Here is a 25,307-nt window from a genome sequence, read left to right on the forward strand (position 1 = left end):
CTATAACACATTTTATAACGTTAGTCTTCGTAAGAAATTACTCTTGTTTATGAAGAAAAATGAAGGACTGCTGCGCTAAATCAAAAACAGTGGTGCTTGTCGAATATTAAGAACATTCAAACTCTTGTTATTGACTCTTGTTTCATTTTCTGGTTGCAGCAACGTTAGTACATCTGACATTTGGATGATCATGTGTCCATGTACATTTATAACATCACGTTGCAATAGCTGTCTTTAATATCGGTTTCGGTATTTGCTGGGGGAAAACCAAACTAGTGGAGCCAATCTATCTAGTAGTATGCTATTATTAGTAGTTGTTTGTTTGTATGCAGGAAACAATTCACGGACAACGCTCGGCATTTTGGTTTTCCAAAGTCATTTAATCAGAATCTGCAAAATGACTGCCTAAACATAATTTTGTACAGCAGTGTAGCAATACTGTAAGTTTGACATGGCTGATAAAATTTAAATGAGAAAACACAGACACAAACATAACCCAGCCTCCATGAAAAGTGCAGTGTATTTAAACATGGATGCAGAAAGCCTGCCACTTACCGACAATAAGTAGTTATTACCGTTATAAATCATAATCAGATCATTGGATGTTGCTGTGATATTACCGCCATTGGTAGGTCGGCTGTTTGACCTGTCATTCAGAGTGGAAGAAAGCGGAAATTATGTGAGACACTGGGTTCAGACTGCTGCAGCGACGTCTCCTGCACTCTGTCTACAAAATGTGGAGTTAACATTTTTTTGATTATATTTATTTTTTTCCGGCTTGCTCTCCGTGGCGTGGGAGAAGAATGTGATTGTGGTAGGTGAACTGTGCATTATTTGCTGGTTAGTGCTGGTTGGATCTAGCTGGTTTAGTGCTTCTTTTTTGTTGCTCCACTGGAAATCTAGTTATAGCATTTGTGTTTAAGTCTGTAGTGTGTTCTTGTCCGTTTCCCTTTAAATGACCTAGCCCAGCTGTGTTCTGTGGTAAAGCAGTCATCCAGGTGGTAAGCGTGCCTCAGTAATCCAAGATGTTAGCTGATATGTGTGGTGTGAATTACTTATTCGGTAATTCTGAAACCCGATTCACTTTGCTATTTTGGTTTTGAAAATATGACTGGTTTACTGTTAGTTGCTTCAGTTATTTTTGCCATTTTAATAATTACTGTAAGTGATGTTGCCACTTGTGCTGCGTTCATGTTTGTCAGAAGCAGCTGAACAAAGTGAGAAAAAGAGGAAGTCACTGTTTACAAGCTCTTACATTGTTTCCACTGGGTGCTGGAGGGGTTACTACAGTGGCAGATCTGACAAAACTCTAATTGTTACACTGCCATGGGCCAGTTGTAATGTCTCATATTCTTTATGAAAGAGTTTCACTTGAAATGATTTCTATGGTGGTTGTTTCACATGTTTACGTTTCTTATCACGGCTCCTGTTTTGAGCGCTTCCTCTCCATTAACACAGGAAGGGGTTGCTTGGCATGTGAAACCTCAGTGATGTAATAATTGTCAACACAGTTTTAATGACTTTCAGTGTTTTATGGAAAAATACTGTGTTCCTGCTGTAACTAATACTTTATACTTCGTATCAGCAACTAATGTCGGACCACTGTAAAATGCATTTTGTTGTTCAGTTCAAAAAGCTGTCCTAAAAGTCAGGTTGCTGAGTATTTTCTGTTGTCATTGTATTTTCTTTTCTCCACTGCAATGTACAATGTTGTATTGCTTTTAGTTGGTTAACTTAGTAGTGTTTGCACTGCAGGGTGTCAAAGCAAAACAAAGATGGGGGAAAAATCAGTGTCATTATGGTTGCAGTCTGATACTGTAGAGGCTATAATTACAGTGTATTTCTAGCAGCAATATTCCCAGTTCCCAGAATCACAGAAACCCTGGGAAAAGATTGGAAGTGGAACCAATGGATTTAGAGTCATATTTGTTCGACTCGTCTAACTTTATATCGAATATTCCAGGTTTACAAAAATGTAATTTGTACTTTGGTATAGACAGATCAATCAGTAGGTCAAATAATTGCTTGGCTTAAATGGCAGTTTAAGATCATCAGCCAGTTACAAGGGGATGGATAACAAGGGCTATGTTGGGTCAGTCTGCAGTAGTTATTGGGGCCTGATTTTCCACCGCAGCTGATATGTCGTTTTCTACAGTGTAAATCTGTACACAACAGCACATCACAGTGAGTTGGCAACAGGAAATGGACCAGTATGCTTCCCGCAATGTAGAGCTGAACAATTTGAGGAAAATATGCAAGTGCAAAATTTCTGGAAGATATTGCAGTTTGATTTGTGAGCCAATTTTTTCAAAATCAAGCTTCAGTTCAAAGTTCGCTGTGTGATAGATTTAAAACTTGTGAAGAAGCGTTACTACATGAGACATCATCAATAGCACGATCGTTGTCACTCATGAAGGATGGCATGAATTTGTTGAACTATTGACAAGACAGTTTAAATGGTAGGTCAAACGCACTGCATAGTATGGAACATCAGCTTTTGCAATCTGCTAATTGCATCGATTGTCTTTCCATTTGAAATTGATTAATTGTCCAGCCCTACTACAATGTCACTCATTTTTATTTTTTGTTTGATTTATTCTTTATTTTTTAAATACAAAGCTTCATTTTTTTTGTTTACCATTGGACATCTATTTTGATGATTTTTAAAATCTATATCTGTGTAAACTGCAGTCAAAGTGCATATTTACTAAAATATACAGAGACAATGTAGATGTTGATATTTAATCAGATGCAATAATAAACACAACATGATATCTGCATAAATATCGGTTCTTAGCCACCGATGCTCTCAAATTTTCGCCATTAGCCATTGAAAAACCCATTGACCCCCACTGACATTCTTCACTGCTATATACAAGCAACACCTAACATGCTAATATTTCGATGCAAATTGTGCTCGTATTTAAAGCTGTAGTTGTAGAATTCCTTTGCTGAAGGATGTACTAGAAAAACAGTAGAACTATGTTTAATGACTGTGGAGGTATGGGAGGAAGTTGTACAATGCTGAACCTAGTATTATTAGAAACAAAGGTCAGGGTCGAGGAGCATGAGCTTGTAACCAAATTAGTTCTTGTTTATGCAAGTTATTTCCCGCTCAGATTTATCAAATTCCTAACAAACAGCATTAACACATGTGCAAGGGATAATTGTTGGTATTCCCACTTGTCTTGTGGCAGGGTATCCCTGGTTCCTTAAATTAAATGGCATTGTGATCCAGATGTGTGTTGCTGATGTTTGGTGCATTGTACTGTGACTGAGAGTGATGCCACTGTCCCATCACTGTGTGATGCTTTGCTGATCAGAGCCACAGTACTCTACTTGTCTACCAATGAAAGCGTCTCCATCCACTGGTTTCTCTGTTTTTCTCTCCTCTGTCTGAACATGAGAGCTAGGCTGCCACTGGCACATGGTCTCTCTCTCTGTCTCACGCACACGCACACGCACACATGCACACGCGCACACACACACACACACACACACACACACACACACACACACACACACACACACACACACACACACATACTGCCAGAGTGGATGTAAATGAAGCAGAGAGTCATTCTTAAGCTATTTATGGAGCGTCCTTAGGGCTCAGTGGAACTGGCCAGCGTGAGTAATACATGAACACCATGTATTTGTGTTTTTCAAAAACCATAATATTCAGTGTATATGTGCACAGTGAGCTGGAATAGAGAGCAGAGCTTGATTTGGTTTCTGGGATTTTTAAAAATATGACTTTTTTTTTTTGTTGAACATGGTAGAAGTATAAGATTACTTGTAAATGTGCTTTTTCAAAATATTCAGAACACTAAGATGCTTCACTAACAAATGATTTTCTCTTCAGCTGCAGACTGCCAGACTCCCTAAATGCTGGAGAATATTCCACAGACAGCATGACAGGTACAGTAGGACTTTTTTTTTTGTTCTCTCCATGTTCTTTATCTTGCTCCCGTGTGTACTAATTAAAACTGCTGTTGAATCGTTGCTGTGACCTCCCACAGTCTTGTCTTCAAAGCTGTGACGGGGGACTAGTTGAATGATGATAATAAGCTAATCCCATTTCTAATTCATTGTCGTGCCCTTGTTGTATGCCAACAACATAAGCAGGACTGCACGCAAGGCAGTAAACAGCTAATTTATAGGTCAGCATCTGTGGCTTTTTGTCATGTCAGTTGTGTGGACAGATGTATATAGACACTCAGGTACAATAAATGTATTATGACTAGGTGGTTCAACAAAAGTGCAAAATTATTCTCATTAACACCTGTTTTAATGTAATGAGATAATCCTTTCTCTTTGTCAGAGAAATACTGAAATACATTATTCAACAAGATTTTTTAGAAAAGGCATAAAAGTATAATCAGATTTTGTTATTAGTATACAGTATAGACTTCTGCAAAGGTTTGAGCACGCATGAGCAAATTCCATATTTCGCTGATCTTTGAAGTGAAATATGATCCCTGCAGCAATCAGACATCAAGAATGAACCATTTTTCAAATGGTAATACACTGTTGCATTCTATTCAGTGACGTTAAAGGCAAAACAAACAAAAGGTAGTTTTGGGATGTGCAAAGTAAAACCCCCTTTTGGCAGATTTAAATGCTTTTCGGAGCCTTCTAGAATGATTTATCTTCTTAATTTATGAATTTTCTCCCACACGTCCTTGCAGATCATTTCAGGTTGTGAGATAATTTTACACTGTCTTGCATGGGCAGCATATTTAAAATGTGTTATTTTTAGTGTTCAAGTTAGGTGCCAATCCTAAAGCTTCACCTTAAGTTTTTTTCCCTGATGGAGTTTAAAGTATCTTTGTCATTGTTCTGTTGTAGAAGAAAGCTTCTTTTCAGTTTTCCCTTTCGTGACTGACTGCATGACATTTGCCGTCATAGTTTGCTGACATTTAGTATGTGTGTAGTGGTGTTCATAGAAATGTGTACAGTCATGTGTAATATTTTGACCCACTGGCAAGCTGTACTTTTCATGAAATGCTACTCCTTTTCTTCTCTAAGTGTCCCTGCTGTGGCCAAAGAGCTTAAATCTAACTTGATCTGTTCACAATACCTGTTTCCAATACAAGTCTGTCTCCATATGTTGCTTTGTGTACATCCGAAGTTGGCTTTTGTGATGAGGTTGCAACTAAGTTTTCCTATTAATCACTCTTTCATATACTATGCATCAACACGGCACAGTAAACCAGTGCACCGACACTCCTGTCTCTGCTAAACCTTCCTGCAGATATTTTGCCATCGTATGGAAGGTTTGCTTTTCTTTTCCACCCAGCAGACGCGCTCTTTTATCAGAAAGTTGTTTTACTCCTCCAGATCTTGTCTTGATTTCCACTGTTCTCCTTCACTGCCATTTCTTATGATGAAGTGGAAATTACAGGCTAGACATCTTCATATCTTTTTTATAGCCTTCCTTTGTTTTGTAACCGTCAGTTAGTTTGATTTTCATATTTCCAATAGGTTTTGAGAGAAATCCATGATTGTTAAGTGTTTTGAGTTGGAGAATTTATCCAGTCCTGAAGTCACCCTCAGTTTTTTAAGTACCATTTTTTTTTCCCCAAGTCTTAAAAATTCAGTTAAGGAATAATAAATGAATGAGTTGTAAATGGTTCAAAAGCGGATGGATGCCCAATCTTTTACATGTCACAATTAGTGTTTATTGTTTTTTTTTTTTTTTAAATTGTTAAAGAAAAAAATAATAATGCATTAACAGATGAAGATATGCTTATTTTTAGGGATACAGAATGATCTTGGCATCATTTTCGGTATCGGCTGATGAAGGCCTTACAAAGAAATATTTGCTTTCAACCCAAAATTGGATGGTGACAGACAGAAAACTCCTCTCAGGGAAAAAGTTTACACTTTTATGCAACAATCTTACAGAAGAATACATATGAAATGTTTTACATCTAACTTGGAGCACTTGTCTTACTTCACACGCTGTGAACGTTTGAAAAGCATTGTATTTTGGGTTTGCACCTGCCAGTGGACCATCACAAAAAAAATAGGCGTAATGATTAGTTAAAGCCACTCTAACAGACCCATGATGTTCTCTGCAATTGGGTAGAAAAAATATGTATGTTTGACAATCGGCCACAATGAGTTGGAAGACATCAGCGTATCAGATATAGACAAAACTCCAGTATCATACATTCCTGCTCATTTTGAAGCGTGTTTGCTGTAGAGGCTTTATTTACTTTATTCCACTTCAAAAATCAACCCAATGTTAAGTTAGCTATCTATACTTGGACTACTAAGGAAAAAGATTTGTTTAATAAACATATTACTTTGAAGTGGTTTTTAAATTTTGAAGGCTGTTTAGGTTTGTTCTGTAAAGGGAAATAAAACATATGCTAAAATAGCCGATAAATTCTTTGATTGTAGAAATTATAACTAACTCTCATGTTTTAGTTTCATCCATGGGAGTAGGTCGCAGGAAGATCCAGGATATACAGGAGCAATGTTTTCGAAGTAATGAATACCATTATGGTCTAGATCTGTATTTATATCAAAACAATTAGCATACATTGAAGGCAACAGGGGATTAAAGTAACATCTTCCAAATGTATAAATAAAAGGTACATAAACAAGTAGGTGATACTGTAAGAGTGATGGCTGATGGAGCCTTCCTTTCAACCAGCAGCAAACTCTGACTCAGGAGTTAGTGTTGTGAAATGTGTTGTTGACTAGTGTTACATGATCAGCCGTAGGCTGCTTTCAACTGGTCTAAACAGGGCAGCTCTCCAGAAGCTGTTTCACTTCTAATGCCTCTGCTGTGAAAAACATGACTCCTTTCTCTTTGTCTTTATCTCTTTAAAACAAAACCGAGTGAAGATGAATCAGAAAGCAGAAGGCATGAGTTATTCTTATAATCAGGGATGATTCTCTATTCCACACTTAACCCACTACAGTTGTGCCTCAGATTAATAAGAATTTCCTACTTTCTTGTTTTCTTGCAGCTCCGTCCTTCCCTGACACGATGTCCCCTATTAAAGCTCTCACCATGAAGGACTATGAAAATGTGAGTGATGACTGTCAACTTGATATTTTATAATTAACATGTAGGTGAACTGAGGATGGTGACCTTTTATTGTAATTTGTTTCTTAAAAGTCTTAATTAGTAATACATTGAAACACTTACCTTGTTGGTGTGAGGTATGCAGTTAACTTTATCCTGCCACAACAAATAGGGTATTAACCTGATCCTCTGTCTGCCTAAAACCAAGCCACACTGACCATTTATGGAGATTTAGAGATGAAGTTTGTGTGTAGGAGGATGAGGAGGAGGATTGAGGTGGGCCGAAGCCTATATTTCAGCATTTGAATGGAATGCATGTTCAGATTTTGGGATTGTGCTCCCTGGCTGGCTGCATGATTAGAGGTTAACGGAGGGGTGCAGACTTCTACCTCCTCCCACTGACAGTCTACCCAACCCCCATTACCAGATGTATGCTGTTCTGAGCCTGGAGCACAATGATGCACAGTCTACTTCACACACATAAGCACTCAAACACACACACAAGCATGAGGGCCTCCCTTCATTTTAAAGATAACCATACACGTGGCCCCTTTCTGCCATGTAAACACATCACCCCGTTTTTTTCCACAGATAAAATGCTCAAATGCTGTTATTCTCCGACCCTAATTATTTGTTCTAACCTAGTTCTCTTTTCCTTTGAAAGAAGTAAAGGAAATGCGTAGGTTTCATTTAGGGTTAAACAGGGACTAATGCATGTGATGATAGCTTTTTCATCACAAATGTTACTTGTTTAACTACTTTCCTGTGTATAAATTATTTTTTGTCACATTCATCCCCAGCAAATCACAGCCCTGAAGAAAGAGAACTTTAACCTGAAGCTGCGCATTTACTTCATGGAGGAGCGGATGCAGCAGAAATGCGATGACTCTACTGAGGACATATTCAAAACGGTGTTGTATTTAGTTCCAAATTTACTGTAAATTTGTCTGTATGTCTTACATTGAAGATACCAATTTGGTGCCATGTTTCATGTGACTCAGTGTTTCCTATTGGCCTTAAATGAGATCACAACTAAGCAGCAACAACAGCTGGCTTTTATTCAACCAGAATACCACATTTATGGTGTAAGAACAGCAATCTTGCTGTTTCATTGTTGCTGCTCTTTTGGAGTCAGATGTAAGCACATTGGAATCTCTCCCAGGTCTCATTTGGACCAGTTTGTCTCTTTTTTACATATGAGAAATGAAGTATCATTTAACAGCGTTATCTTTATGTGCACACTCCAAGATAATGTTGAAGTTTCTTCAAACTAGAATGTTAAACTTATGTAATGAACTTATGTTACATTCAAACCCTTGTAAAACGATTTCACACAATGTTGATTAAGCCTGCCAGCACCAGGTAAATCTCTCAGTATTTTGTAGCAAACTGATGTTTTACAGCTGGTGTCTGTGGTGACATTTTCTGACGGTGCACCAGTAGCAAGACTGTTCACGTCAACCAGCAGCTGTAGCGACAGTAGGCTATGGTACCTAGGAGTATGGCAAAAAGAGGAAGAGTTACAGTCTAAAATGAAAGAAGAAATGCCGAGGAATAAGTCATAAAGATACATCAACAATGTAATTACTCTCATGGCCAGAAGGGTTAGCCAGACGTTTCGCACTATGTTTTGTTTGTCAAATTTATGATGCAACCGTCACAACAACTTCTAAGAACCTTTAGAGTATTCTTTGTTTTCCATGTGTGTGTGCATTTGTTTATGTGATTGCTCCAGATGTGCAATTTGCTAGAATCTTGTCTCTTTATAGAACATTGAGCTGAAGGTGGAGTTGGAGTCTATGAAGAGAGAGCTGGCAGAGAAACAAGAGCTGCTCGTGTCTGCATCGTATGTATCTTTCTCTAGTTAAGTGTCAGCTAAAGTTGCATGTTTAATTTTTTTTAGAATTTACTTTAATAGCTCAGACAAACACGAGATTTTAAATGGCAGCGAAGTTTTACTGTATATGCACACTGACCTAATCTCTTCTGTAAATATCTTTCAGCAAAGCGCTGGAGAGTCTGGCAGGTCGAGAATCAGGAGAACCCAATCGTGTGAGAGAGCAAGCTCAAAGGGAGATGGATGCACTCAGAGATGCATTAAACAAAAGAATAGCAGACCTAGAACAGGTGAGTCAAAAATGCTTTTAGCCTGTTGAGAACTAGAATTGATATTATAAAGTTACTTTTCAAATACTTACGTGCCACAAGTAATGAACTGATTTACTAAACTCCTTTTCAGCAGTATTATATTAGTATTCATCCCTAATAAAGTGCTCTCATTGCTCACTCATGATATCTCAGTTGCCTGTCTTTCTTTGTTTGATAGGTTGTTTTAATCATATTATGTTCATGTCCGTGGTTAATTTAACTTAAATGTAACTTAAATTACCGTTGCTTTTTCGTTTTATGTACACTTCTGTTGGGAAAAAATTCTGCAGAGGAAATATTTGTCTAAACAAATTGTTCTGTTTCATGATAAAGTAATGCTGTATTTGTAAGGTACCCAGGGTTGGACATCATAGACAATTATTGCTTTAGAAGTTATTTAGTTAATGTTTTTGCCTCATTCCAGTGTCTGCGAACAGCAGAGCAAGAAGTAGAGAAGATGGCTGCCATTGCTGAACAGGAGAAGCTGAGAAATATAAACATGGAGAAGCAGCTCCAAGCTCTGAGTCCACCAGACACCCTCTCTCCTGTTCCTGCCCCTGGCCCAGTCCAAGATCTGCAGCAGGCCCTGCAGGAGAAAGACAAGTAGGGAAACACACACAACAAATAGACACACTGATCATGTTTTAATGTATCAAGATGTAAGCATTCCCAATATATATTTTTTTTTACTCATACCAGTGTCATCGAGCAGCTCAAGATCTCTTTAAAGAACCAGGAGGCTGTGATCCATCAGAGAGGCAGCAGAGACCAGCAGACAGATGCACCAACAACTGACTGTGTTAAACAGTTATCTGATCTCATAGCCAAGAAAGATCAGGAACTTGAGGTGTGAATTTGAAATATTCATAAAGATGTGGAGTTTAATAGCTAAGTTACTCTCAGCTATAGTTACAAAATATGTTAAATTTGTTGTTTACAAGTTTTGCACACATATTCAGAGAAAGTACAACTATTGCCCCTTCTAGCTTCTAAGTAATATACAATGTAAAATAGTACTATTTGTGCTTTGAATGGTCATTTGAATGATATCTGACTGTGTGTTTTTAGGCACTGAGGGACGAGCTGCATAGAGAAAAGGATACAACACAACCAGATCATCAGGTTGGTCCTCTTCCTCTCTAAAACTCTGTTTGCACTGCTGACCTAGTACTTTGCAGTGACTACTTAGACTCTGCTTTGGCCTGTCCCACCTTCATATTTTTGAGATATGTTCTTGTCTTGGTAGATTAGAGATTAGACCTCTTATGGGAATCATTCTTATCTTTCTTCCTTTCTAGTAAGAGACTTGCCACATACCAAAAGCCAGTTTATTTAACAGTGCATTCATGTTTTGGATCATTCAAACTGAGAGACAGATGCACACAGGCAAAGTTCTCTGCTGTGCCACTTGAAGCAGGTGCTGCTGACCTCACAGGATTGTCAATGTTGTTCTGGTGACTGACGGAAAGTGTCCTTTGGTATGTTTTATGACTTGGCTTTGTCCTGTCTGTGCCCCTTAGTACAGTTCTATTTTTGTCCCCTGCTTCAGTAAGGACGTAGCGTACTCTGGCTTTGTTGTGGTAAAGGGTTTCAATGTGTTGAATGCTGATTTTTCTTACATCATTCTCCTGTTTGGTGAAGGGGGAGTTAAGAGTAGGCCACATATTTTCAGCTACATATCTGAAACCTCACCCATAAAGTAACCAGTGGAATAAATACATCAATGTAATAGCTAACTGTAACTGTTTTTTCCACAATTGTCTGATATTAGTTTAATATTTGTAACCTATATGGATTAAGAGCTTATTTTTGCTCCTTTTTCCATTTAAATAAGTTTCATATGACCTGTGTATTGGAGTGTTTATAAAGAAATTATTCTTTTATCTCTCTTTCTGTATTCTGTATGCATTTTGTGGGTTCTAGGACTGAATATTATAACATTTTCACATTAAATGAAGATGTTCATTGAATGTATTTTATTGTTTTGTGGATATTTGTTAAATATTTAAAGTAGGTTGTAGTTACTTTAGAAAAGGTCATTGATTAAAGAATATGTCATTCAGTTTGAAAGCTATCCTCCAAGCATTATCAAGGCTGCTGGTAAAAGTTCTGTGTTGTTAATGGTTGGAGTAGAAAGCTGTTAGTTGGGCAGTATCCATCGTTCCTCATCGGGCCTTGACGTCTGGACTCAGGTCGTAGTGTTAAGACTGGATTACCGCGCTGTCTGGAGACGGTTCGTCTGAGTTATTTTTGACCGTCCTTCTTCATTAATGGGAAAAACAAATGCAGCATACCCTATTAGTGTTTGTCTGATCTGGGTACACAATTGATTGTGGTGCATTTACTGCAAAGGATTTTGAACAGTCAGGGAAAATGTGTCCTCCAGGGATGATTGGCAGGACTTGGCCCTCTCTAGGATAGCGGTGTAATGGAATATGAGACAGCAACAGTTTCCGGAAAACACCTACCATAATCCCAAAGCGGATTTTTAGGTGTCCTGCCAAGTAGGATGGACTCTGTAAGAGTGATTGGCTGCTGCAGTAACCAACAGTTGCCTGGAGGGGCACCTGCCTGCAGCCAACCTTTGTGGCTGATGTCTTGGTTGGAGCATTTGGGAGGATTTTTCTAGAGATGGTCTGGTATTGGCCACAATGCAGATCACTGCAGCAGTCCTAGAGGATCTGATCTGATTGAAAGCATGGGGGAGAGAGTGGAATAGAGGCGGGAGCAGGGATTATTAAGGCTTAGAGCTTATAGTGCTTTGCGCTCAGTCATTCTCCTATTTGCTTTGCTTGCTGGTGCAGTGAGGGAAAATGATAGATGGCTATTCTATGGCTGGCAGGCTGATGGCCATTAAGTCACTGCGCAGTTGGCGTGTCAGTGAGAAATTTTTTTGGACTCAAATTAATTAGGCGAGTGTGGAAGATCTGAGATGCCATGAGGGACCCGTGTCGTATATGTGGTGTTCGTCTGATCGGAAGCCAGTGTCGCTGGATCTTCAGCCCATCGGCAAACAAGAAGCTACAAGTGATCCTGTCCCATGTGCTGGGCTGGGAGGTAATTCGCGATGGTCGTGGAGAGTTCCTCTGTGGGAAGTGTGTTTTCCAGTTGGAGAAGGTGGTGCAGTGTGATGTTAACATCAGCCAACTGCAGGAAGAACACAGCAGCCAGATCCAGAAGCTGCAGGCAGAAAAAGAACACCTTATCCAGTGCATGGTTCACATCTACAAAAAGAACAACCCGGGGAGTGGTGACAGGGAGAGCTCCAAGACTCTGCTCAGGTCCTCTGGGGTGCGCAGTCCTGATGATGAGACTGTGTGTCAGCTGGGACACGAAGGACTGCATTTCAGGGAAAGTGGAAGTGGTCATGTGGAGAATCGCATGAGAAGATGTGTGAGTTTGGATAGAATTGCCAGTAAGGGGGCATTCCCTGGGCGCTCAGGCCTTCGGAGCAGCAGGCTGGGATCAGGTGCAGGGCTGGATGGCTATATGAAGAACTTTGGGCTCCGAAGCACAGGTCACCGTTCGCAGAGCATGTATCTTGACTTGGTCCAACGTAAGGGCACGCTGCCTAGACCTGGATTCAAAGGTCGTTCCACTTCTCTGCAGTCACTGAATCGAGACTTTTCCTCAGAAATACCTCCAGACCCTCCACCCAAACGAAAACAGAGAGAATCCAAGTTGCCTGTTGGCAGATATGGTAACACTGATGACTTAAAAGGAAAGCTGCAGGCTAAAGCGCTGCTCCACAGCTCCTCAAGTCAGCCTTCTGTGATCTCTGACCTGATCCAGCTCCTGCGCTGCATCTCTAGTCAGCAGGTGTCTGCCCCTGCAGGGAGCCACATCCCTGTCTTGAAGAAGTTAAATGCTGGTCCTCACACCACCCAAGCTAAGCGCAGACATAGGGAAGCAGAATGGAAGTCACTGCATGACCTTACAGAGGAATTTAATGATGAATACACTCCTGTCAGAGGGAAGGTAGTTCATTTTAGTAATCCCAGCTCAGCAAACCATTTTAGCACTAGTAATATGCTGTAACATACAAGAATTTTGTTGCTAAAAACACTTGCTATTATCAATTAACTGTCCCTTTTTATCTTGTTTTCCTGTTCTTCTGGATTTGCTGAGAAGAAGAGTGACATTAGGCGGTTGGAGTCTGTCAATAAACTGCTGACTGAAGAGCTTAGCCAGGCGAAAAGCACCAGTGAGAGCCTGACAAAAACACTGGAGGATTCTCAAAATCAGAACAAGGTATATGGCGTCGTCATGTCGCTATCTACATAGTTTTGAATTAGATTAGCAGGTTAATTTGTATTGATCACTCATTACCTTATGTAAACAGACTTTATCGGGGAAGTTGGAGGAGAAGGAGAATGAACTAAACTCTGAGAAGAAAAATGCTCTGAAGAGAGATAAAACAATCCAGGGGCTCACTCAGGTCCTCCGAGAAAAGGAAAAAGAGGTGAGACGAATGCTTTCATTAGAAAACGTAACGTGTTATGGGTATCACAGCAGTTGTCATAATTACACTATTATGTGTTATTCAAAGCTCTCTTAACAACCTGTTTGTCTTTTCCTGCATGCTGTATAGATTGCAGAACTGTGCCATGAGATTGAGGACAGGGATGATGCTTTGGCCAAGGCTAGAGAGGCAGCACATAAAGCCCAGCTGCAGAAATACCAGGTATGTCATATGCAACTTTCATAGAGAACCAACCCTTCATTCTATATCACAGTGTTAACGGGAAGTTAATGGCTAAAAAAAGTAATTATTAAGATAAACAATGATATTTTCCTTCAGGGAGTAGAGGAGCACCAAAACCTATTAATGGCAAAGCAAACAGAGTTAGCCCAACTCCAAGGAGAACACCACACCAAGGTGCTTGAAGCCCAAAAACTCCAGCGTGCCCTTGACAGGAAGGAACAGGAGCTGGCTGACTTGCAGCAGGCGAAGGACCAGCTTGAGGTGGAAATGGAAGACTTGCAACAACAGAAGAAGAAAGGAGACAAAGCCCTGAATGTAAGATAGCAGGAGGACAGAGCTCGTCTAGAAAATATTTCCAATTATACTTTATTATTGCCTCCAGAACAAAGCCATCAGGCATCCTAAATCCTCTTTTCTGTAATTTGTCAGTTTAAGTATCAGCTGTTTCTGACATTGTTCATTTTCATCATTTCCTCTTCCAGGATCTCAACAATCAGCTTAAAAAGATGAGTGGTGAGATCGGGGACAGGGAGAGTGCTCTGGAGCAGCAGTACCAGGAGCTGCTTGACCAAACCAAAAGAAAACTGCTAGCCCAGGAGGTCACCATCCAGCGTCTCACATCCATCTTGGCTGAAAAAGAGCAGCAGCTACAGGTGACAGATCAACACTAAATATAATAAGTCAGGCTCTAAACAGAAGGATTTTTTTAAAAATGTGTTTTTTTCCACTGGCAAATCTTTCATTGAATAGCTTTTTTCACACAGTTGTTCTGCTTTTATCAGGAGTACATAAATATGGTCAGAGACCTTGAGCAAAGCAAAAGTCCAGGAGGCAATGATACTGTGCTTTCCAAACTACGACAAAGGTTGAAAGAAAAGGAGAAGGCTCTGGAGGTGGGTCTTTTTTCGTGTAAGCTTCTCACCACAGCGACTGTGATTTGATTCTGACTTTTCTCTGTATGCTCTCTCACAGCAAGCGCTGGATGAGAAATTTGCTGCTATTGAAGAGAAGGACAATGAGATTCACCAGCTGCAGCTGTCGCTAAGGGAAAAGGAAAGAGACCTTGATAGACTTAATAACTTGCTCACTCATAATGAGGAAACCATCAATGTGAGTAGCTATGATTGTATTTGGCAGGGAAAAATATCAAACCGAAGCCTTTCATAGTAATTAGTATAGAAGTTGTTTTAGGACATTGAACTTTAGCTTGATTCTTTTGCCTTGTCTTTTCTCTCCTTGCAGAATTTTGACAGTCTGATCAAGGAGAAGGATGTAGAGCTGCAGCATCTTGCAAACACTCTAAAGAACTTGCAAAGAGCCAAGCAAGATGTTGAGGATAACCTGAACAGATCACTGAGGGAGAAAGATTCCATCATCAACCAGCTGCAGCTCTCTCTGGAGGGCAAAACAAAAGATATGGAGGTTAGTTGTTGTGTAGATGTCACCATCACACAAACTGTGCTGTATGTTTCATCATGTTCTTAATGGTTTTCTCAACCAGGTCCTTTACACTTGAATGTTTCTGTGAGGTAGGCACAGATTTTTTTTGTCTAACTTTGCAACCTTTGTTTTTAGGAAATGGCTGAATCACTGCTGAGCCAGTCGCAAAGTAATGCTCATGACCTTGCTGAACAGATGGGCCATAGGTTAAAGGTCACAGAGGCTATGCTTGCTGAGGCTGTGAAGGCCAGGGAAAGACTAGTTGCTGACAATGAGAGCGCTGTGGAAGGGCTGCTGGCTACAATTAGCAGCAAGGACCAACTTCTCAAGGTCAGCATTTAATTATGAAAACATCTAGCACGGTTTAACAGATAAAATGAGTCTTTGTTGCAAAAAACTGATACAATATTGCAAAGAAAACATAATAATGTAATATGTTTATAGGAGAATGAATTTGTTATAAACATATGAATGAAAGTATATTTAAAAAATAAATTACAGCATGCACATAGGGTGTGCATTGCCAAAATGAAATAAGATGCTATTTGTGCAGCACTTGAACATTAATTACATTTAGAAAAAAAATACGAATTGTGTAGTATTTATGTTGACGTAAGTACGAAGACCCATTCATCTAACGTCACTAACTCTTACTGCTCTGATGCTGTCATCTCCACAGGAGTCTGCTGAGCAATACAACCGCATGCTGTCTGAGCGTACTCAAGAGATTCAGGAACTGAGGAAACAGCTGTCTGACAGGCAGCAGCAACTTGCCACTGCTGAGAAGCAAAGCTCCGCAACAGCCCAAGAGGGTTACATAGAGACTGCAGAACTCAGAGCCCTGCTTGCTGAAAAAGACAGCCTCATCAATGTAAGATCCTCAGGGATACAACTTAGTCATTCAGCTGTAAAATGTGCTTGACTTAGTAGAGGCTTAAAAAGGAGAGGAAATGAAAACTCCCAAAGGGAATAGTGCATGCTTTCCTCTGCTCGGAATGCAAATGACTTGGTTGTAAATCTGGAAAAAGTTCAAGATACTTGCTATACATGTTTCAGTGTGCTAACTTGTGTTCTTTTTAAATCTGCAGAAGCTTCTGCAGCGTGGTCAGGAGAGAGACCGGTTTTTGGCAGAGGTGAGGCAGAAGGTGGAGCCAGATCATGTGTTGGAGCTCAGACAAACCATCCAGATCATGCAAGAGAAGCTGGACGAGAGGGAAGGTGAGGCATTTAGACCTTTAAATCCTCACACTGGATATTTAAAGTTAGAGTACATGTCGGTCCTACATTTGGTTCTATTTTGTCTGTATTGAAGCTGAGCTGTCCAGGAGGAACAGTGAGGATAATCAGGAGAACATTTCACACTCCAAGAAAACGGTTGTTGTCCTAAAGAAGGAGCTCGCACAGAAAACCGAAGCACTGAACAAAGCACTGAAGAGAGAAAATGAACTGAAGGTAAGTTAAATGTATTTTTGTATGTCCATATTCAAGACACTATTACTAAAAGAGTTATAAATTGTAATCTCCATACAATATTTTCAAAATTTTCAGATTTCATTGGCTGAGCTCCAGTCATTGCTATCTGAGCTGGAGGGTCGCAATGAAGGTCAGGCAGCTAATATTGAGTCCCTGACTGCCACTTTGAAGACCAAGGAGGAGATCATCAACGTAAGGATGCCCCATTCAAACAGTCAAACTCTTGACTGGAAGCACACAGTAAATGGTTGCATTTGAACTCAGTGGAATCTTCTTCAGCAGTTCTCATGTTTTATTTCTGATTCTGAGCAGGTTCTCCACCAGCGTCTCGGTCAGAGAGGTGACAGTCGGGCTGATCATACCCAGGATCATGTGATTAGCTCTGGCATAGAGAGATCACTACCTGTGCTCCCTCAGAGAGAGAGAACTATGATAGGTGGAGACTGCCAGCAAGAAGTAAAAATTACCTATTTTTCTAAATCAAAATCATGAACAGCACTATTCTTAGTACTCGCCCCTAACAGTTTCTTTTCTGCCTTCAGGCTTTGCCCAACCTTATAGCTTTGCAACAAGAGCATAGCGCTCTGAACAAGGCCCTGAGAGCTGAACAACAGCTCTACTCCAGCCTGGTCAGGACTGTGAAGGAGCAGGACAGGTAGGGATGTGCCACAAGTGGTTTTTAATTTTTGCAATAAATAACCAAACGTGAAAGATCACTGTAAAGCTAACATACTTATTTGGTGACATTTATGATAAATTCAGGCTGTGTGAACTCATTTTACATGGATGTGTGTTTTGCAGTGCCCAGCGTCTCCATGCTCTGCAGCTGGAGCTGACAGCAGTGCAGCTGCTCAGGCAGCAGTTAGAAGACAGCATCAAAACTAATGAGGAGCTAAAGGAAGACTTGGAAAGAGAGATAAACAGAGCCAAACTCAGAGAAGGTGCAGTGCAAACACACTGGGTTGTAGATGAGGATGCAGACTGAATTAAACAAACATACAAAAGGAAGGAAAAGAGAAAAGGGAAAAAAAAATAATAATTTTGGTCGATCAAAGACTTAGAATGATAACTCAGGAGGTATATCCATAGCTCTTAGGGATCACACACACAAGCACACCTGTCTTGTTTGTCAAATGTGTTTACTCATACAGTACTTCCTGCTGACAAGCTCATGCCCCCTCTTTGTCTGTCTTTTTATTCAGCATGTACACCTGGTCCCTCCACTTTTCATCTTTGTTCACTATCTGTTCACTGCTCTTTATATCATCACTTCATCTGCATGTCTTTGTCTATACCAGAGTTGCTACCCATTTTACTGTCACCCAGTAAATGTATTGATTTCACACCTATCTGCACTGTCTTTCCTTTATGAAAAATGAATAAAGGCTCCTGTTGGCCTGTCTTTGCTCTGTCTCTCACTTTAACCATGCTGTCTGCTTGCTTTGACTGTCCCATTTGGTTTGTTGATTATTGTGTCTCTAACACTCCACTGGTTGTTAATCCAACTCATCCAACCATCTGTCACATGAATTAAATTTAGAAGCATGTTATTACATAACAATTTAAATGAAGGCATTAAGGGTTTTTATATTGTTATCTGAAGGAATTAAGTAATGAGCCACAGAGTGCCCCATTAAAGAGTATTTCTCCTGAAGTAGAACCTAATCCAAAAGATTCTAAGTTAATTATCCTCTGACATCACATAGTTAAAGTAATTTAGCACCATTAGTCTTTCAGATACAGTGCGACATCAGTGCACAGCTTTGAGACAGATTAAAAGTGTCACAGTGTGCTGAGGTTGTCGTGTAAGCCAAGTGTCTGTCCACATGCATATGCATGCTCGCATGAGTGTGCATGTCAAGTGCATGCTCCTCCCATGACCCGTGTGGAGAGAGCCAGGTGTATAAATAGGTCAGCTGTAAGTAACAAGGCCATGGCTCACATTCTCACTGACTGCAAGAGAGATGTAGCAGGGCAAATACAGCTGATTAAATGTCCATCTTTCGTGTTTTGGTTATATAATTGTTTTAATTTACATTTAATGTGTGCATATGCTATAAGCTGACAAACACAAAACAGTATAGAAATATTTATGTTTTTGATAGTGTGTTTCTGTGACGGTGGATTCCAACCTTTGCACGCCACAGCCTTTTAATTAAATAAATTCTACTACTACCTTATTTGATTTAAGTTTAATAGCATGTCAGTTTTAGTTTACATTCAAACTAAGCTTAAAGTTTTTTTTTTGTTTGAAATTAGGTTAAATTTGGTCACTATTTCTGTTGTCAGACATTACTTTTTACACAGATACATGATCAGAAACGGTGAGATTTAGATTTATGTTGGGCGTCATATTTTTTGTCCAAAAGTAGATGTCCTTTGTGTTAAACCTCAGCTTCTTGGCTCGTCTGTGTATATGTGATGTAAGTGTTTCATAGCTGTGAAAAACAACTGCAGCACACTGAACTGTAATGGCCTCTTTCACAAAGTCTTAACTTACTTCACTTATGATATAGTGTGTAAATTGCTGTGAGGTTATGTTGTGTTATAAACCTTCCCTACATTAACCCTACATAGAAGTGTACAAGAGATCTGGCTATGTGTAACCATCTGTGTATCTGTTCAGGTATGGACCTAACTGACCCTAAAGAATTGGAGAGCATGAGACATCAGCTTGAAGATGCCCAGCGCTGGAATGCATCTCTGCAGGCTCGCTTAGGAGCAATTCAGAACCGAGGAGGGGGAGATGGTGGTAAGTCTAGAAAAAAATACATCAGATATTATAATGTATCTACAAACACTGTAAAGAGTTTTGTTTGACGAGAGCCTCTTTGTTTCATGTATCATTTTTTCAGGTGACACTTTGAGTTTCATTGGAGATCAGACATCCTATTTGAGTATCTGTGTGGGAGAGGGCCAGGATGACAGCTTATCTCAACTCTCTGCTCAGGAGCTCAGACAGAAGGTTCATTTTCAAACATGTGTATCTGTTTGCTGGAAACATTGTTGCTCCTATTTATTAGTGTGCGACGTGTCACCAAAATCCTTCAATCTTGAGGATGTGATAATTATGCAAATACGTAAAATGATTTCTTCTGGGCTATAGGTGCTAGAGCTCCAAGACTGTGTCAGCAGATTGCAGACAGTAAACAACGAACTGCAGAGCCGGCTGTCACTAACGGAGAAGTCAGAGCGTGATACTTGCGTCAAGGAAGACAAAGACCTGCCCAGCAATAGTCCGCAGAAACAGGTTAGACACCATGAAAGAGAGCTGCAGCAGATGAGATTGTGCTAGAAGTTGTGGTATCAAATTCTTACAATATGAGACATTTCTTGTCATTTATTAGTAGTTTTTTTTTGATAGTGTGTCCACATTTAGAAAGTACTTGAAGAACCATAAGCCATTGTCTAACATCCACCTTTATTAGCTCCTTTCTAACCTTTGAACCTACATCTTAACCTCTGCTCTGTCTAGCCTGTTACTAATGTCTCTTTGCTCTGTAGTACTACATGTCTTATTTCTAACAAGTGTGTTTTTTGTCTGTAGTAGAAACTACCCTCTTTCTCTATCCTTCACCTTTCCTAATCAGTCCCTGTTTTTTATCTCTGTGTCCCATGAAATGGTCTCTCTTCGCCATGCCACATTAGACACATCATGCCATTCTGCTGTTGCTGTGCAGTGTTTTATGGATTTTGTTCCCACATTAAGTTTTCTTTTACCGAGCCATGTGTGTCATACTCGCCTCCCATCCCATTACTCTAGCAGCTTGAGAAGACGCAAGAGATGCAGCTGCTGGCTCACAGTACCAGGACACATCTACCTGGTCAGGAAAAAGAGAGCCAAACAGGCATTCTGCTAGGACAGGTATAAAACTGGTGATCATTTAATGAACAAGTACTTAAATTACTATTGGAAGACCTCATTAAAACTGTCACAGCAAAAATTTCTTTAAGTGCTGTGGTGAAATCCCCTGTTTCAGGGAATGTTAACTAAAAGTTTGAACTATCCTTTTTAGATGGGTTCTGAAAAGCCATTGGATGATGAGAGCATGGACAGTGGTCTTGGCCAGAGTAGAGCGCATGCTCAGTCTGGCAATGACGTCTTGGACACTGAAAAGAAAGAATCTACGGATAAAAACAGACATGTAGAGGCACTTAAATCACTGCTGGCTGACTGTGGCTCTAAATCAGTCTCGCACCTTAGGTGAGTTTTTTCTTTGGCTCAGCTCAGAGCCTACTCCTTATTTTCAATTTTAATGAAGAGTCATTTGCCTGATCAGGAAACTAATGAAATATTCCTCATTACAGAGAGGAACTACTCAGACTTAGATCAGAAAATGCAGAGCTGCGTGGTCTCCTGAAGGAACAAAAATCTAAAGAGTGTAAGGAAAAAGAGAGCACAGATGCCTCAGGGAACAGCAGTGAAGGACAGGCTGACTTGAGAACAAGTGTGGAAACACTGCAGGCTGAAGACCAAGGTGATTCAAAGGTTATCAAACTGTTAAAGGAAAGAAGGGAGAAGAAATGGAATGAGGTGTCAGATGGGAAGGTCCCCGTTACCACTTTCAGCACAGCTGATGAGAAGGAGAGTCCCCTAACTGAATGCCAGTTAAACAGCAAGAGTGCAAAGCATCATGTCACAAGACATAGGGTAAGTTTTGCTCTGTAGTAGAACTAGAAAGACATTACATTGCTCCCTGTATGAAGCCTCTCAGCACTTTTAATATCTTTTGTTTGATTTTTTTCAACTGTAGGCTGGTGTCAAATCTCGCCTCCCAGTGCCTGTGAGGCTGAGAGTGGAGGCTAGCAGCGGCAGAGAGTCTGTGAGCTCTGATCAGCGGAACACTCATGCACTTCAGCACCTTAATTTGGATGATGTCTATGGGTCTGACCAGCAGTTACATGATGAGTCTGACTCACCCACACCACACCAGCACAGCACTTCCCCTTCCTCTACCCTCAGAAATCCTCATCGTAGCTGCAGTCCAGTAGGCTCAGACAAAGACTCCGGAGCCAGGACTTCACAGGATCACATGCAGGTCGATTCTGCTCTTTTCACTCAGCTGGAGCTTCTCCACCAGGAATGCCAAGAGAAAGAGTCCCTGATCCACAAACTGAGTGAGCAGCTTGCTGATTGGGAGGAGCTCCATGCCCAGCTCCAGGAAAAGGACCGTGTCAATCAGCAGTATGTAGAGGCCTTACAGGCTGCAGAATCCACTATTGCTTACCTGACTGCCTGCAGTCTGGACAGCCAGGGTGGATTTGGTTCACACACAGGTTCTGGTTCTGTGGGTGTCAATGTTGCCCTTCATGGTAGATGCATGGAGCTGCAGAAATCCCTACAGAAGAAGGAGGATCACAACAACCAGCTCGTGGAGCTTTTGAACATGGCAGAGAAAGCCCTCTCCTCCTCTGACAGCCAAGAGAAAAATCCGGAAATTAGAGATCTTTGTTTACAGATAGAGGGTGCTTTACAGCAGGAGAAGACATCTTCAGACAGAGAGAGCCCAAGAGGCATATTTGGAGGTACTGAGGACTCTCTGCATGAGTTGCAGCGACATGCAGACTCCTTGCAGGAGGCACTTTGGGAACAGAATAGGCTCAATGCAGAGCTGCAGGAAAAACTGAGAGCTGCAGATGCCGCTGCACAACATGGTAGCAGTAGTGACAGTGTTGGCCTAAATGGTACCTCTTCAAGGCAGATAGCATCAGCTGCAGAGTCACTTAAAGATCAGTCAAAGCAACTGCATGGCACAACAGAAGAACCTGATAATACTAGTTTAAACGAAGAGATGATTAAAGTTCTAATAAACTGTTTTAGTGCAGCAGAGTCTGCCGTTGCCTCTCTAGCAGCACACTGTACAAACACTGGCTCCTTGACTTCTGGTAGATCACCACAGATCAGCTCGGACCTGCAGATGAATTTAGACAAACTTCAGAGAGCCCTGCAAGAGAGGGAGCAACTGGGAGAACCTGTTCAGCTAACCACCAAATCCAGCAGCGTTCAGTCCACTTTTTCAACTGGACCAAAGGGACAAGAGCTCCATCAGCATCTCTGTCTCCTTTACAAGATCTTTAGTGAACACTCTCAGAAGATATCTGAAATTCAGGCTTCCCTGCAAGAAGAGAGGGGCCACAGAGGGGAGAGCGAGGCCCACAGGACAGTGCAGGATGCCAAAGCATTACCACCAAATGTTCAGGCCCAACTGGAGGCTCTACATAAAGCACTGAGGGAGAAGAAGAAGGCATGTAAGAGCCTGGAGGAGAAACTGGCTACTGCTCTTACCCAAACGCCCTCCTCTGAAGCTGCAAGGAAAGGTAAGAAAACACATGCTGAGGTGACATGATTGTGTGATGCTGCACAGGCATACGTTGAAGTTTAAGTGCCTTTGTACATACAAATTGTTTAGGAACACCGTCAAGAGGAAATACTAATTTTTGTTTGTTTTAAATGATTTTTTCCTAACACAACATATATTGCCTCCAATGCCAGCTCCTGAGCAGGATGACAAAGGCGTGCAGGTGGATTTGCAGGACCTCGGTTACGAAACCAGTGGCAAGAGTGAGAACGATAGGGAAGAGAGCAGTAGCACAGGTAGACAGCCTTGAGGCAGACTCTGCATGTCTGTCTGCTGAGTGGACACTAACCTCAAATGTGGATAGATTCTCTCAGTATATGTCTGCATGAGGAGTGAACAAAGGCAACTATAACATGCTGTCTCTGACCCTGAGAAGTATTTCTGGTGTGGATCACATAACCACACAGTCTGTTTTCTGGTTTTAACCTGGGAGTTTCTCTACACTATTCTTAAATTCAAAGGGGCTGTCAATATTTTGGATTCTTGCATGTTTCCACTCCGATGTTTGGGAAAGTCTTTCGAGCACTCATTAACCTTTCACTTTACTTCCTTGTCTTATTTCAGTCTAGCTGTATCTCAAATGATTTGTTTTGTCACTGAATACTTACTTTCCACAGCATTTAATTAATTTCTTCTCATATTTAATGCTTCTGTGTCCCTTGTGTTGCCAGATCTAGAGGTGGGTGTGAACCCCAGTTGCAGTGCCTCCAGCCTGCCTTCCCTGTTGAAACATGAACAGGCCACATTCTCTTCCACTGAAAACTTGGATTCAAACTCCAGCACCCCATACCCAAGTTCCCCAGCTCTCAGCTCTGCCAAGGTAGTCATATTATCGTTTTATCCCCTGCACGATGATTGTCCAGTTGCAGCCTAGTGGCCAAAACCAGGATCAGTAGATCTGTTGAGCAGTGTGCATGGGTCTGCACTAGGAGAGATATTCAGAATTAGAAGGGTTTTGTTAGGGGTGTAGCCTTTTTTCTAGAGATGCCCAAGAATTAGCCCACTATTTATTGACAGGCAACATGCACAACATATCCGACTTTCTCTTAGAGACACAACCTGAACCATAGCAGGCTACATGTGGCTATTGGAAACAACTTGAGCTAAACAAATGTAGTTTCCCTGTGGAATATAACAGAAGAAATTATTACAGATTTTACTAAAAGCTAAATTTAAATGTATGTGATGGGGCGCCCGTATAGCTCAACGCGTTAAGTGGGTGACCCATGTACAGGGGCTGGTCCCCGATGCAGCGGCCCGGGTTCGATTCCCGCTCGTGGCCCTTTGCTGCATGTCTTCCCCTGTTTCCTGTCTCTCTTTCACTGCACCTTTCAAATAAAAGACGAAAAAGGCAAAAAAAAAATTAAAAAAAATAAATGTATGTGATGCAAATGCACAATAAAAATATTACCCTGAGACAACAAAAATTAACTTTATTAGATGGAACCTAAACACAGGGATTTTATCAGTTTATTCCAACTTTAGAGCCTAACCTTATAGTACAAAAACAGCAACTAAAAGGGATTTAACATTTTCAGTTTATTTCCATTTAACAGTAGTTTTCCTTTGTAAAAAATGTGCAAGCTAAAATAAGTTTTGTTAACCTTCTTTTGTCTGCTTCATAGGTTAGTCTGAAAAGTTTGCAGGTCTACGATGCATACGGTGTTTCTGAGGACCCTCTCCAGCTTCAGGCACAAGTCAGGGAACTAAAGGTCCAGCTGGAAAACCAGACCAAACTTATCCTCCAAATGCAAAGCCTTCTGCGCAGGAACTCCCTCTCTAGTGACCTAGTTGCCAACCCCTCTGACCCATCCGTCTTCAAGGATCAAGAAGGCACACACAAGGAGGACCGTAGCCAAGATAGGAGCTATAGAAGTGGGCAACTAAGGGAGAAAAAAGAGGGTGAAAACCAGGCAATGAAGGATAAAACCAGCCATCTGAACCTGGACCTAGAAGGAGACAGGACGCCAAACAAGGGCACAAGTGAACACCTGCAGCAGACCCGCAGTCGCTCTACATCACCTGCTAGGTCAACAGTCTTTTAAGTGCATCATCTATATTGTACTATTTTTATCCTGAGTAAAAGCTGCACACTCAGTTTTAAAATCACATCTTGACTGATGCTGTTTTTGCCAAC

The 25,307-nt window shown here is 40.8% G+C and overlaps 1 protein-coding gene across 5 annotated transcripts in view; it reads left to right on the forward strand.

Moving 5' to 3' along the window:
* The window catches only part of cdk5rap2 (CDK5 regulatory subunit associated protein 2), a 47,161-nt gene that overhangs the window by 396 nt on the left and 21,458 nt on the right, over positions 1-25,307 (forward strand). Inside the window, exons 2-35 of one of the 5 annotated variants that reach the window (XM_055019022.1) lie at positions 3,866-3,921; positions 6,987-7,048; positions 7,846-7,956; positions 8,815-8,891; positions 9,049-9,172; positions 9,618-9,796; positions 9,893-10,040; positions 10,262-10,315; positions 13,325-13,444; positions 13,536-13,655; positions 13,785-13,877; positions 13,995-14,213; positions 14,381-14,551; positions 14,681-14,791; positions 14,871-15,008; positions 15,141-15,320; positions 15,474-15,668; positions 16,018-16,209; positions 16,427-16,556; positions 16,651-16,790; positions 16,887-17,003; positions 17,124-17,267; positions 17,354-17,466; positions 17,613-17,752; positions 19,438-19,563; positions 19,667-19,776; positions 19,918-20,061; positions 20,575-20,676; positions 20,828-21,015; positions 21,120-21,462; positions 21,566-23,129; positions 23,305-23,406; positions 23,842-23,990; positions 24,796-25,199. In XM_055019022.1, the coding sequence (XP_054874997.1) occupies positions 3,866-3,921; positions 6,987-7,048; positions 7,846-7,956; positions 8,815-8,891; positions 9,049-9,172; positions 9,618-9,796; positions 9,893-10,040; positions 10,262-10,315; positions 13,325-13,444; positions 13,536-13,655; positions 13,785-13,877; positions 13,995-14,213; positions 14,381-14,551; positions 14,681-14,791; positions 14,871-15,008; positions 15,141-15,320; positions 15,474-15,668; positions 16,018-16,209; positions 16,427-16,556; positions 16,651-16,790; positions 16,887-17,003; positions 17,124-17,267; positions 17,354-17,466; positions 17,613-17,752; positions 19,438-19,563; positions 19,667-19,776; positions 19,918-20,061; positions 20,575-20,676; positions 20,828-21,015; positions 21,120-21,462; positions 21,566-23,129; positions 23,305-23,406; positions 23,842-23,990; positions 24,796-25,199 (6,366 nt within the window). Of the gene's footprint in view, positions 1-3,865; positions 3,922-6,986; positions 7,049-7,845; positions 7,957-8,814; positions 8,892-9,048; positions 9,173-9,617; positions 9,797-9,892; positions 10,041-10,261; positions 10,316-11,883; positions 13,172-13,324; positions 13,445-13,535; positions 13,656-13,784; positions 13,878-13,994; positions 14,214-14,380; positions 14,552-14,680; positions 14,792-14,870; positions 15,009-15,140; positions 15,321-15,473; positions 15,669-16,017; positions 16,210-16,426; positions 16,557-16,650; positions 16,791-16,886; positions 17,004-17,123; positions 17,268-17,353; positions 17,467-17,612; positions 17,753-19,437; positions 19,564-19,666; positions 19,777-19,917; positions 20,062-20,574; positions 20,677-20,827; positions 21,016-21,119; positions 21,463-21,565; positions 23,130-23,304; positions 23,407-23,841; positions 23,991-24,795; positions 25,200-25,307 lie in introns of those variants that run through there. The other 4 variants (XM_055019019.1, XM_055019020.1, XM_055019023.1 and 1 more) reach the window with 4 other exon arrangements.

Source organism: Amphiprion ocellaris, chromosome 17 (genome assembly GCF_022539595.1).
Source record: "Amphiprion ocellaris isolate individual 3 ecotype Okinawa chromosome 17, ASM2253959v1, whole genome shotgun sequence".
In the NCBI taxonomy this organism is placed as follows: Eukaryota; Metazoa; Chordata; class Actinopteri; family Pomacentridae; genus Amphiprion; species Amphiprion ocellaris.